The 14,191-nt window shown below is 45.4% G+C and overlaps 1 protein-coding gene across 1 annotated transcript in view; it reads right to left on the bottom strand.

The window, feature by feature from the left end:
• Positions 1-1,913: 1,913 nt before the first annotated feature.
• Positions 1,914-14,191, bottom strand: part of LOC129683262 (uncharacterized) — a 144,415-nt gene continuing 132,137 nt past the window's right edge. The window contains 4 exon segments of the mRNA XM_055615877.1: positions 1,914-2,039; positions 4,189-4,313; positions 9,672-9,792; positions 13,335-13,544. Of these exon segments, the coding sequence (XP_055471852.1) occupies positions 1,914-2,039; positions 4,189-4,313; positions 9,672-9,792; positions 13,335-13,544 (582 nt within the window).

Genomic DNA, 14,191 nt, shown 5'->3' with positions numbered 1-14,191 from the left:
TTCAAAGTGTGTAATAACGTGTGTTTCTCTATGTAGTGTGTGTGTGTTTAGAGTAATAATTTTTGGTGTCCACATAGCATTGCTAATGCCAACATTTAGAAGTCACTTGCCATTGAATTTACTACCCACATGGTTTTGGTGCATGGTTGGTAGTTTTTATTAGATGCTAGGTATAAGCTGGGAAGTACAGGATGTTTTTGTATTCCTGTTTCTTGTAATTGTTTCTCTGAAGCAATGTTAGGTATCAACCTGAGCTCTGTGGGCTACTGCCATGGGAACTTCTGCAGCTTCTCTGGATTTCCATCTCTGCCTCTTGAACTCTCAAGTCCTCTGATTTCTGCCTGGGCTTCCCAGCAATTAAGGACAGACAGTAAAGAGGCTGTATCTTGTTTTGCCTATTACCCAGTGAATTAAATGTTGATGCAGATACCACAGCTATCATCTTGAAGGAAGAGTTTATTGTAGAGCCAATTTGAGTATTCATGGTCCAACATGGAAGCAGTTTGAGAAGTGTTCTAGATTAAATTCATAATCAAAACAAGTTTAAAATACAATGATGGATACATTAAAGTTACAGTGAGATGGGGAAAGTTTTTTTTTTTTTTTGTAAAGATTTATTATACCATGTTCTGCCTGCATGCCAGAAGAGGACACCAGATCTCATTCTAGCTGGTTGCGAGCTACCATGTGGTTTCTGGGAATTGAATTCAGGACCTTTAGAAGAGCAGCCAGTGCTCTTAACCTCTGGGCCATCTCTCCAGCCTTTGGGAAGCTTTTCTTTAGATGCTATTTGAGGACATTCGTAGCTTTTTAGATACCAAAAAGGTTTTACTAGTCATGGGATGTTCCAACATAGAGCTGGGCAAGGAATGGCTATTACAGGGTATTAGAACTAGCTCAGGTTAGGTAATTAGCTTCTGGACCTGCAACATTCCAGTCTCCACAGTGCTCAGTCTCTGCAGATACAGTGTCTTTCTAGGAGTTCTCTTCATAGAAAAGAACTCTTCATAGGTTTTGTCTACTTAGGTTTCTGTGAATAAATGTCTCACGTTGATTTGATGAAAGCAAAAAAGATAGAGCCACGTGTCCTCTGTCTCAGCACTTGGGAGGTAAAGGTGGTGGGCAGAAGTTCAATCCAGCCACTGCACAGTGACTTGAGTAGCCTGGACTCCACGAGCACGCCTTTCTCTTTCTTCCTCTCTCCCTCTTTTTAATCACTTTTCAGCCTGGTTGCAGCCCCCCCTTCCCAGTCCCACCCTCATGCCCCCATTCCTCCTTCCCCCCCTTTTCAGAGAAGAGGGAGGCAAGATCCTGTTTCTTAAAAAAAAAAAAAATAGAATTTTTTGAAATTATTTTATGTGCATCAGCGTGAAGTTGTCAGATCCCTTGGAAATGGAGACAGTTGTGAGCTGCCATGTGGGTGCTGGGAGTTGAACCCGGATCCATTTAGGAAGAGCAGACAGTGCTCTTAACCACTGAGCCATCTCTCCAGCCTGCCCAGTACCCACAGAGGCCAGGGAACTAGGTACAGATAACTGTCAACTGTGCGCGCTGGAACCGAATAGAGATCCTAGAAGAGCCAGCTTCTCAGTGCTGGGTCTTTACTTCTCAGTAAAGATGGCTCAGCATTAAGGTCCTCCCTCCTGGCCCGCCCCTACCTTCCTTGTTATATAAAACTCAGAGACCGCAGGCAGCCAGTAGCCAGAGATAGCTTGTAGAATGCAAACCAGTGGTTGAATGTTTTCAGCTCTGGGACCAAATCAGCTTTCATCTGGGACACTCACGATGAATTCATCTTAGTTCTTCAATACTGTCTGCCACATACTGAGAAGAAAAGCTAGATGAAAAGTTTAATAGTGCTGGAGTCCTCTTTATCCATGTACCCTGCCATAAAATAGACACGTGCAAAAAGATTACCTTTCAGGTCTGAATGAAATTCTGGATGGAGCTGTTTGGGCTTGAAATGTCATCAGTTGAACACTTTCTGCCACACTAGGTAGAGAGCCACCTTTGGTCCTTTTGTTGTGTTTAATTGGTACCTGTAATAGCAAGTTGATATTGGTATTTTTTTAAGGTGTCAAAGGATTCTCTTTTATAAAAGGGAAAAAAGATCACTGTGTGCGGAGGAAAAGAAGACATTTCATGATTCAGTCCACCTTCATGTCCCTTTCTGAAAGCTCTGAGTCCTTTGGGGGTGTTGGGGATCGTCACCCTTGGGGTTGAAGAGGCTAAGAAACTATGCATCAATGGAGAGCTACGCTGTGTGCGAAACCCAGCAGGGTAATGGAGGAGGGCTAATTATCTGTTGGCTCTTTTACCAAACAAACCCTACTAAGATACACAAATAAACCAGGAAATAAGCTAAAATAAACGTCCTAATAAAATATCCTGCAGTCCCCTGAGCACAGGCACGATAAGGACACCCAAGCAGGAAATGTGAAGGCCAGGCAGCACACAGTAGGAGTTGGACCACTTCAAGCCTATCTGTGATGTCACTCCCAAGCAAGGGGGTAAGACGGAACATTGACGGGAACGTAGACATGGCTGTGATATATATGCAAGGGATTTTCTGAAACGGTGCAGTGCTGATACAAAAGACAGAATACTAAAGATTGTGTAGCCTGTTCCATGCTGGCAAGCCTTCCTTAGCTGGAAATGTGTTGCCACTGATGGATTCATCTTTGACCAGTTCCCTTCATGACAAGGCCCACCAAAGGCCAACTTCAGACAGAGCCTGATGTTAGTCTCAGTGGCAGTAGAACCCTTTGCTACAAAAACATTTTTCTCATGCTGTATTCACGGAGTCAACCACCACGGGTCAGAATTTGTACTGCGTGCACAGATCTTCTGTCAACATTCCCTAAATGATATAACAATTATTTGCATTGTTTTAACATTATAAGTAATCAAGAGGTGATTTAAAGTATATGGGAGGTTGTGTGTAGATCTTACCTGTTAGATTTCAAACCAGAGACAAACGGCTGACGTGTCTACCGTATCAAAGCAGACCTGGCCTCCAGGTTCTCCCAGCATCCCTCAGTCCCTACCTCTTACAGGTCCCTTCTGGCTGGCGTACACCACCCCATGCCCTAAACTTCTCCAGCCAGGGTCTGGGTTGCCCTTCCCTATATAATTCAACCATTTTGGTTACCTGTCCCTTTGGTCCACTCTTCTGGGTTTCTTGGCTGTTGCAACTCCTTCCCCTCTCCCTTCCCTCCTCTGTCCACATGGGTCATGTCCCCTCTGGACCCTTCCAGATGTCCCTGCCTCTGGCTATGCTCTCCCACATATTTGTAACAGACTTTCTCCACATGCCTAGGAGTAGTCATGTTCCTTTTTATTTCTTTGATTTTCATTCAGTATGCAAAGGGTACACAATTTTATGTAACGGACTTAAGCGCCTGTGAATATGGGTACCCACGGGGGTCCTGGAACTCCTTGTGGACAGTGAAGGACAACTCCACTAGAATTTCACATTTTAGGGAAAGATGACTGTCCAGAGGCTGAGGAGTGGAGTGAATGATGACCATAATAACATGGCCCTGATCTGGTAAATCCTCATTGGTTCCCACCCTCTTTTCAGCCTTTCTTAACTGTAGATGCTGTAATGAACTTCCTTCTAAAGCCAGCCTGCCAGTTGCAAAATTACACTTCCAATCAAAACAACACAGAGGAAGGATGGGGCTTGCGAGATGGCTCAGCAGGCACAGGGCTTGCTGCAAAGAGCGTGCTGGCTTGAGTTCAATCCCCAGGACCAATATGGCAGAATGAGCTGACTCCTTCATTTGTCCCTGACCTCCATGAAGGCTGGAACATGCACAGATATGCATACGATGTAAGAATACCAAATCAATTAAATAAGAGTTGGAGGCTGGAAGAGTTCAGATAAGGGACCGGATACTGGTAATTAATTATTATAGATGATTAAAGAAGAAACTCAGAAAATACAGCACAGCTCTCGTCCTGATTTCCAGAGCCACCGAGTTAAGTTGGAATCCAGAAGGTGTCCTTGGGTTTATATCAACACTAGAACTGTGTAAAACAGATCCAAACCAGATAATAATCTGGCAGAGAATTGTTCTAGGGTAAGTCTGAGGTGACCCTAGACACACAGCACTAGTGACAACTTTTTTTTTGTTTGTTTTTTTTGTTTGTTTCCTGCATATAACCAAGCTTTTCATCACTCACAGTCTTGGGTCTTTGAATCCTTGTCATTTTACTGCCCAGAAGATTAGTCTTTAAAAACTGTTGGTGAGAGTATCTGGATAATGTTGAAGCAGAATTTAGGCAGCAGTGGGTTTGGGATATAAGACCTGTAAAGTAAAAGATAATGCAGATCTCTTGTTACAATGTGCAGACCCAGATTTAACTTACAAACTTTTAGAACTGAAACTAAGCATCTAATTCAAGTGAGGATCTCAAACTTTGGACAAGATTTTTTTTGGCCTGGGATGGCATGACCAAGGAAAAAGGAGATGTAAATGTGGGTAGACTGCGGGCTAGTCTCACTGTTAGGATGTGGTTAATTAACTAGATTCACAGGTGAGGAAAATCAGTGCTCAAATTCTGGCTCAAGTCAACTGGGTATTTGGCAATACGAATTGCTGAGACAGCACCTCCCTCCCAAAAGGAGTCCGACTGGAGAGTTGAAGATGAGTCCTGATTTACCTGTTGAACTTGTGACCCAGAGACTCTGAAGCAGACACATCCAGTAGTCACTGGATATACGGGTCTAGAGCAGAGGAAAGCTCTGAGGTGCAGGTGTAGACTTGACAAACAGTGATCAAAACCGTGGGATTTGAGGCCCTCATCAGCCAGAAACAATGGGAGAAGAGGCCAGACATCGCTCCTCGTGGCTCTGCCCTTTAGAGGTTGGCTATGGCGGGAAGGACTAGAAAAAGAGGCTGAATGCAGAGGACTGCTCTGAGAGTGGAGCATGAAAAGGAGCAGGGAAGGCAGCTTGGAGGTATTTGAGTATCATTTTCAAACAGTGGGAGGTAGTGAGAACTCAGTAGCGACCGCATGCTTACAGACACAGGGGCTCTGGCGATCTTGGCAAGTGAAGAGATTAAAAAGCAGATGGTGATATAGAGACCTGTACTTGGACCCTTTCTTTTTCTTGCTTAGTAACAGGGTCCCCAATTCTTTCATCACACATTTAGTGTCCTACAATAAAAGCTACATGTGAGCTAATAAGATCTACTCCAAAGGGTCCTAGGTAACTTCCAGGAAGTACCCTTTCAGAGAACAGTGATTTCTTGTAGTTTTCTCACTTCCTGCTGGCTGGAAAGATTTTAGACCATAAAGTAGAAGTCACACATTGGGAATGGGAACTCATGACTTGTCTGCAATCCATATCGTAGAAGACTTACGACAGTCAACTAGAAACTTATCTCTAGAGCGTTCAAATGAACAACCACAGTTAATTTAAATCTGTGTGTTTCTCTCTGTGTCTCTGTCTTCGTCTCCCTAATGGATGTGGGAGGTAGAGTAAATTAAGAGACTGATTACAAAGCTTGATATGAACAGGAGAAGAAATATATGGTGTAGGGTGGTGTGTGGTTTTTTTTTTTTTTTTTTTTTTTTGTTTGTTTGTTTGTTTCCAGTTTGCTTGGCTCTTGTGTTTGTTTCTGTCTATGTATATGATTATACATACATTCATATATATAGTTTGGCCTCAAACTCAATCTTTTCTACCCTCAGTGCTGGGATAGCCTGGTTATTGGGGCCATAGGCTAGGGTGGTTAGAGGCATGAGCCATCAAACCCAGATTCAAGGAAGGCTTCTATTTTAGTAGACTTTATGATCTTGACACATACATGATCAATGCAGACTTGCTGCAAGGCCCCCTCTGGGTGATACACCCTACAGAACTGTCCCCCAGGCCCCTCAACTGACAGGAAATGCAAGTGTGGAGGAAAGGATTGCTCAAGACTCCTGAGAAGGCAGAGTAGAAGGGATCCTGCCCACTGGGATATCCCAGGAGGGAAAAGGGGACACTGTGATTAGCCTGGTTTTCATGATTATGAAGTATAGAGGCGCATTAGCAGCTCTCTTGAGGGTTCAGTTTGTTACATAGCCAGATGATGTTAGGAGGCTTGGAGGGCACTGAACATGGATTTCTTACAACATGGCAAATCTTACAACCAGTTTTGTCCATCCTTGTTATTTCTTAGTATAGCATGGCTTTGCTGAGGCCCTATTAGAGGAAAACAGTTCCTCCTGGTCAAAATAATAGAACCTGAATTCTTCCCCTATCCCTGGGTGAAGAAACAACACCCTACACCACCCCCCAAATTCTGTGCTCTTATCTTTTCCATTAAAATTAATCTTGGGGCTGGAGAGATGGCTCAGCGGTTAAGAGCACTGGTTGCTCTTTCTGGAGGACCCTGCTTCAATTCCCAGCACTCACATGGCAGCTCACAGCTGCCTGACAGCCCAGTTCCAGGAGATCTGGACTCTTCAGATACTAATGCACATACATGCAGACAAAGCACCCATACAGCTAGAGTAAAAAGAAATAAAAAAAATTAAAAAAAAAAAAAAGACAAATAAGCACAACAACAAAAGGATTAATCTTAATGGGTGAGTCAAGTGGCCAGAAGCCCATCCTTCAGGAATGCTGAAGATGGGCTAAGTAGACGGGAGGGGCACTTAGCTCCTTGGAGAATTTGACTTCTACTTACAAAAACCAGAAACTCACGGGTGCTCACAGATCTGCCTGCTTTTCCAGAAACAACACAAAACACAACTTTTTCTTTTCCTTCTTTTTAATCCTTTTATTGTCTATTGGCCAATATCCTAGCATGCTTCCCCGATACTCCTGGCATTCTTACTCTTTCTCTGAATACCAGCTGCCACAGTCCTGCCCCCAGCAGCTGCTCCTGACCTCTGTTGCTGAAAATGCCCACTTCCTTGACCCTACTCAAAAGGCATCTCTCTTCCCTGTCACCTTCTTCACAGCTGTTGCTGTGACTGCTTATCCGCCCTCTTGTTATTTTCCTCTCAGATTCTAACAAAATGTTCCTTCATCTTTCTGAGTCTGTCTTTAAATTCTTTGATAAATAAAACTAGGAGGCCACAAAATGGAACCCCAACTTCCTGGTGACAAGGGGACCCTTGAGAACAACCTGAATCCTTTTTGAGAGCAGCTCCACAACAACCAAGAGACCTCCAATCTAAGCTCCACCCCTAAAGGTGTCTGTCCTGTCCAGTTGTCCAATCCTCCCCCCACTCCTCCACCCCCCTGCCCCCTCAGCTTTGCACTGTTAGGATTACCCTCCTCACACACACAAACCATATGCCACCCATGGTGGGAGGCCAGGCCAGGTGTTTCCAGGTTCCAGGGCTCTTTTTTCAAGCATTGAAATAGGAGGTGACACAGATTCGCAAACGTAGCAAGACAGCTTTATTCGAAGCAGGGCAGAGCACAGATAAGAGAGGGACACACTGTTAAGAGTGACAGCTGGCCACACGAGTGAGGGCACTCAAAGGGCCCAGAGCCATTGTGTGGGGTTCAAGACGAGGAGGAGGCTGGGTTAATGAGGGGCATAGATTGGGCGATTTTCTACTTTGACCCATAGATTAGATTGTATAATCATTTTTTTTCCTACTGTGAATAACCCCTTCCCATCATGCATCTTACCATCACAGGCATACCGAGTTGCAAAAGCATAAAACGAGAAATAGGGTAATCTCCCTAAAAGTTCACACGGGAGGGCACAGTTTGCATTCCTGTGTCTGCACCCAAACCGAGCTTAGGCCGAATTGGCCTTTCTGTCTCATAGCAGAATAGATCGACCATACACTCCAGTGGAAACCGTCAGCATTTGATTATTGTTAGGGGGGAAGGGCCATTACTGTATGTGTAGTCTCGTGTGGGAGGAGATCTGAGGTTGCTAGGGAAATTGTTGGAAGGGGGGTATGTCTGCAATGCACACAGGTAAAGCTGTGAATTGTCAGAAGAGTTGGGGGGTGCCAGGGTTCTAAACTTCTCCCTGTGCCTCACGAGCGTGTCTGCTTTCCATTCTGCAGGAAGGACTCTACAGGCACACACTGTCAATGGTTTGTTTGTTCTGAGTTAACCTTTAATCTAGGTAGTCAGGACTTGGTGGCCTTCATATCTGTGAACCTGCCTCCTGCAGACAGAGAGGAGACAATGAGAAAAGTAGCAACACCACAAACCTCGAACACGAGACAGACCACCTGGCCAGAGGGGCGAGAGGAAACTGCAGTGCTTGCCTGCCTGCCTGCCTGTAGTGACACAAGAAACATCCCTATCATGTTAGTTCACTGTCTTCTCCAGTTGCTGGCTCAGTCCCAACAAAGCACAGTTTAAGTATTCAATTCTTGGCTCTTTGCCTGCGTGTTGGGTGGCTCTGACGCAGCTACGAACTCCCTTCACAATGAACTAGGCCTGAAGCCTGGGGTAATGCATTTCTCTCTACTAGAGATGTCCTTCCTCAGTCTTGGGAAGGAAGGGCCCTCCTGAGTGCCTTATTCTGGCTCTCCTCCATAAAAGTGCAAATATTGAGGGTCCTGAGTGGCGGCTTTCGAGGAGCCATTACTCAGAGGGATTGCAAAGATGTCTGGTGGGAAAGAAGCAGAGGAAAAGGGGAGAAAGAAATGCTGCATAGCCAAGGCATGTGGCCTCTTGGCAGCAGTGGTCACAACAGGACTCTCTGTCTTCGGGCTGGCACAGCACTGAGAATGAGACTGGGCTGGGACACCAAAGCCCGCTTCGAGGGCAAGGCAAGCCCAGAGGCAAGGACCACAGCTTCAGGGACAGGTCCAGCTGTGTTCTCAGTTAAGCCTCAAATCATGTAACTTAGTCTGCTTCCGAAAGCCTGCCTCAGCTCATTCATGTTGGTAAGCAGCCAAAGGCAACGCAGACCTAAAGAACTGAACGCGTGTAGAACTCTTCTCATACAATTCCTGACAAAAGGCTAAGTGTTAGATGTATGCCGCTCCGTTTAATATGCGGAACTAGCCCTGCAGGTAGGTGCTCACATTTCCTGTGGGGAGTCAGCCTACTCAGCCGCACGGCCAGCAGTGAAGGGGGTCTGGTGGGCTCCCTCAAAAGCCCGCACACTCAACCAGTCTGCACAGATCAGAAAGGAGGAGCTTGCCTGAGCCTAATGAAGGCCCAAGCATGGTCACCAACATTGGATCATATTTCTTAACCAACCTGGAATTGACTCAAGACTCATCTCACAGGGGAGGAAGCCACATTCCAGTGGTTCTGGGGTCTCATGTCCACGCTGACCAGTGTCTACACTGTCCAGAGGACTCCTCTGGTGGGCGTCTTCGCCGGGGCCTCTGAGCACCCAGCACCCAACAATCACCATGTCCTTTCTGAATGACATCTTAGAAATGGGGTCAGTGGTACCTCAAAATGATTAAGATGCTCCAAGAGGCAATGCAATACTTAATGTTCTTCAGGTGGTATTTACACGCTCCTCTAACCAGCTGTGACTGATTGAACTAAGTAGGAAATATAGTGCAAATCAGAGGATTTTTTTATTTTTAGCCATATGTTGGCTATTCAGTACTCACTCTTGGAGAGCCCACTCCCTGGCCTTGGGTTGTCACCCAGTCTTGGAGCCATAGAGGCCCCCATTCAAGTCCCGCCTCCAAGACGGGGTGGTTTAGCCAGAGGAGGGTGTGCTCACCGCCTGGAGAGCCCATCTGGACAGATGGCTGCTCGGTGTCCTGAAGCTGACTCTCTAGCTCCTGCACTCGTTGGAAGGCCTCCAGCTTCACACTGCGCTCCTGCGCGAGCCGGCTTCTCATCTGAGGAGAGAGGAAAGGAAGCAGGGGTGCTATGTGATGCTTTCTCTAGTTCGCTTGGCTCCCAGGTGACCTTTGAGGGAGAGTATGGGCCCAAGACTACCCCCTGATGAACAGCCAGTCTTCAGAGTCCTGGATGGGCTGAACTCAGGCCAGAATAAACAGCTAAAGGAAACCAAATTAAACAGGGCCAGAATCTATCTGTGGAATCCTGGCTTTATAATTACTAGGCGCTCATGATAACTTTATGCATGTTTTTATTTGTGCCTGCTAAAAAATGTATTTCTTTGTTGTTTGTTTGTCTGTTTCTGTCTGTGTGTCCATGCGTCGGTGTCTGAGCCCTTGCATGCCATGGTACCATTGTGGAAGTCAGAGGACACTTATAGGAGCTGGTTCATTCTATGTACCCGTGGGGCTCTAATGGATCCAACTCAGGTCCTCAAATTTGGAGACCAGCAACTTTACCCACTGTTTTTAACATTTTTTTCTTTTCTACTGGGTAGGTAGAGGGAAGTTGGACCCCAGGTCTCAGCATCTGCACGAGGGACCCACAGGAGCCCCTGGGCAGTATAAGCTGTGGAAACAGGGACTGCCTTCCAGATCTCCACCACAGCTTAACCTTTGCTGGGAAGGCCATGAGCGCATCTCCCATGCCTGAGGAAGCAAGGGTTACTCCCTTGCTAGCTCTCTCCTCGCACAGTGACCTAGCCAGGCAAGGGAAGGACCCAAAGTGTCCCTCACCTGCATGTATTTGTCCTTGATTGTTTTTTACTATGACAATAATGATGAAGAAGAAATACACACTATAGTGTGTAGAATACTATGCCCCTCAAAACTCACACTCACATGGGACCTTAGAATGTGACTTTATTTGACATTGGGGTCTTTAGAGACATAATTAAGTAGATGAGGGCAACTGAATCTAGGGTGGGCCTGAAATCCAAAGCCTGTTGCCCTTAGTCTTTGAAGAATTGATAAGGGTACAGACAAAGAGAGGGACACCTGAAGAAAAGGTCACTTGACAATAAGCAGAGCTAGGAGGGGACATGGGACAGATATTTTTCTTACAACCTCTGAAAGAAATTAATCACCTCATTTTCAGACTTAAGTGTGATAAATTTATCGTTAACCATCAAGTTTATGGTAATCTCTCTCTACGTGTGCACGCACGCATGCATGTCTGTCTCTTTGTTTCTGTCTCCGCTTTCTGTTTCTCTCTCTCCCTTTTGATTTGTTTGTTTGTTTGTGGTTTTTCTGTTGTTGTTGTACAATGCCTTGGCCAAAGTTAATCACTTAGGGAGAAGGTCGAGTCCACGTCTCCTCTCTGTTTCTGAGCTTGTCTGTCTTCACAGTCCCATCACGAACTCTAACCCTCACTGGAAGGTAGCCAACAGCCCCTCCAGGGACTGTTATCTAATCTCCCCTCACAACCTATGAAGTAAGTATATTATCTCTTTTGCCCTGAGAAACTAACACAGAAAGAGCATTAAAAGTGTCAAGGTCACCCAGCCATGGTTACCGCTGGGGGTGTGATGCCAAAGCCTAAGCAATAAAGTGACCTTTCCAGGCACAGAACAGATAAGGGGTGTTCTCTGAAGTCAGTCACATTAGCCATCCATGGAGGTGGAGCTTAGAGATAGGCCAAAGAAGCCACTGCTGTCATGAGGGGGCTCTTGGTGGCCTTTTGCTGGCTGATAATTGCCACTTGGTGTGAAGAAGCCCAGGGGCTGTCAGAGAGAAGTAGAGGTTGTACAGAAAGAGCCAGCAGATTTGATGGACATGAGTGTTTATTGAGAAAAATCTCAAGATACTTATTTCAGTTATGTGTGTGTGTGTTTCTCTGTCTCATCTCTGTGTCTGTCTCTGTCTTTCTGTGTGTCTCTGCCTCTTTCTGGCAGAATCTCTTGCCATTAAACAGATAATTAACAACAACAGTTAAACAACAATAAGTAAAATAATAAAATAAATAAGATAAGGAAAATTAACATTAATACACTTTGAATGTGAAATGCCTCACATAGCTCATATGTTTACATGCTTGGTCCCCAGACTGTGTTTTACAAGGCCGTGGAACCTTAAGAAAGCAGAGCCTTAAGGGAGGAAGTACCTCACTGGAGTCATGTTTTGTAGTCTGCTTCTACTTCTCATCCTCTCTCTGCTTCCTGATTCGGGATGCAGTGTTACCAGCAGCCTTACACTTATGCCACCTTTGCCTTCTCTGCTGTGATGGACTGTGTCCCCCCAAACTGTGAGCCAGAAGAACCCCTCCTCCCTTAAGTTGTTTCTGTCAGGTGTTCTGTCACAGCAATAGGAAAATACAACACAGGTAAGTAGTTGTAGATGAGCAGGCTTGGAGGATGCAGGCAGTAGATCTCTCTTTATAGTCAGTGGCTGGTGGAGCAAAGGGCCAGGCAGCAGGGTTTTTTAATTAATGGTCATTATGAGGTTAGTATCCGATCATCTTTTTTTTCTAGCTTTGGGAGAAAAAAGTAGCTTCCTGGGCTGACGCGGCTTCCCGAGTAAACCTGAAAGGTTGTTACCAAAAGCCTGTCTGAAGCAGGCTCCATGGAATCCTGCGCTGCCAGGGATTATTAAATAGCAAGAGACTTCTGATAAAATAAAACATGCCAATAAGATCTGTATTGCACAACTCCCCCGTAAGACTCAGAGTCAGTCCGCCTTAGCAGAACAAGGTTTGAAAGGCAACTTTTTTTGTAGGTATTTCTCTCTATGTAGCTTAGAATGACTTCAAACTCATGGCAATCCTTCTGCCTCAGTGTCCCCAGTGCTAGGATTACAGACATCAGTCACCATGCCAAGTTTATACATGTGAAATTCTAATTTTTTAAAAAATTGCAGCAGCTCCATTCTGTCTCTCTCCATTCCTTTGAAAGTATTTTATTTAGTTTCTCTCAATTCAATTTAATTTGTCTCATCAAACTTCTCCTTGAGCCCTTGAGACCCTTGACCAATAATAGTTCAATTTAATTTTCATCAAATTGCTTTTCTGTCTCTTTTTATCTCTAGTGAATGAGCTGAGGGCTTTATTCACCCACAGATAAGTGTAAAACACCTCCGTGTCAGGTTTTATTGAATTACCTTCTGTAGTCTGCTTATTGAGGCTTGAATAATCCATACCCGCATTATAATAACTTTTTCTATTTCCGTGGAGGGTGGGTATAGTTATACAATTATGTCTGAAATCTGCTTTTGCTTTTCATGTTTGGCTCCGCATTTCTAGACACACTAGAATAAAAACCTCTCATTATAGCTTGCATACACTTGCTGTGTATGGCTCAGATTATGGCTCGTAGTTTTCTAAAAGACCCCAGTTCAAAGGCTAGAGCTGTGCGGAAACATGTTTTCCGGGGGATATCACCAGGGTGCTGGGATTCTGAGCCTGGAACAGTCAAGCTCAGGCAGCTGCCCCAGGGTGGCATACAGAGAATCGTTTTCTGGTGTGTCTAGAACTGACAGAGCTAGAGAGAGTGGCATGAGGGTAGCAGAGAGGCCAGGCCTGGCAAACGACGCTCAGCAGGCCTCACCTGCCTCAGGTCTCTGTCCAACTTCTTCTGCTGCAGCTGGCCTAGTTTGGAAGTCTGCTTGGCCTCTTCTGTCAGGAGCTGCAGTTGTTGTTCTTTTTGCTGTACGTCTTCTAGGAGCTTCTCCATGCCGGATGTTTTGATGATATCCAGTTGCTGCCGAGTGACAGAGTCTTGAGTCACTCTATGTTCCAGCTCCCTCAGCAGTTGAGCCTGGAGCAAGGGAGGGCCAAGGCAAGAACAGAGCAATCAGCAGCAGGCAGCAGAGCCAGCTGAGGCTCGGAGACATAACTGCCACATCAGCATGGCTGCCTATGCTGTTCTTGGCTCTGGCAACAATAGCCTGACTGTTTGGTCCTGGGCTAGTAAGCACCGAGACCCCTAGGATCTTGCCTCACCTGGCACTTCCTGGACTGGAAATTCTACTGTGAACCCTGAGGCATCAGTCAGAGGGACCAGAACCCACAACAAACTAAAACAAAAGCCAGGTCATGCTAATGTCCCTACAGAATATTATCAGGGGAAGAACTTGAGTTTCTCAGTACCAAGCATCGGATGACGATATCCATGCTAATCAACTGTCCACCACATGCTCATAGTGGCCACAAGCTACATTTGCTTTGCCATAAAGTCTGTCTCATGAGGATCAGCAGTGAACAGGTTCAACTCTGAAGAGACAAGGACTCGCCAATAGAAGCATCAGTGCTGATTGGGGGTTTCTGACTGGGCTCTGTTTTCACCCTTAAAATATCTCTGGAGAAACCAGATTCTAGATAAAAATCTACAAAGAGAGAGAGAGAGAGAGAGAGAGAGAGAGAGAGAGAGAGAGAAGAAAGAAGAGAGAAGAAAGAAAGAAAGAA

Source organism: Psammomys obesus, unplaced genomic scaffold, assembly GCF_907164565.1.
Source record: "Psammomys obesus unplaced genomic scaffold, mPsaObe1.curated_primary_1811, whole genome shotgun sequence".
Taxonomy (NCBI): Eukaryota; Metazoa; Chordata; class Mammalia; order Rodentia; family Muridae; genus Psammomys; species Psammomys obesus.
This window is presented reverse-complemented; position numbering and strand designations above follow the sequence as displayed.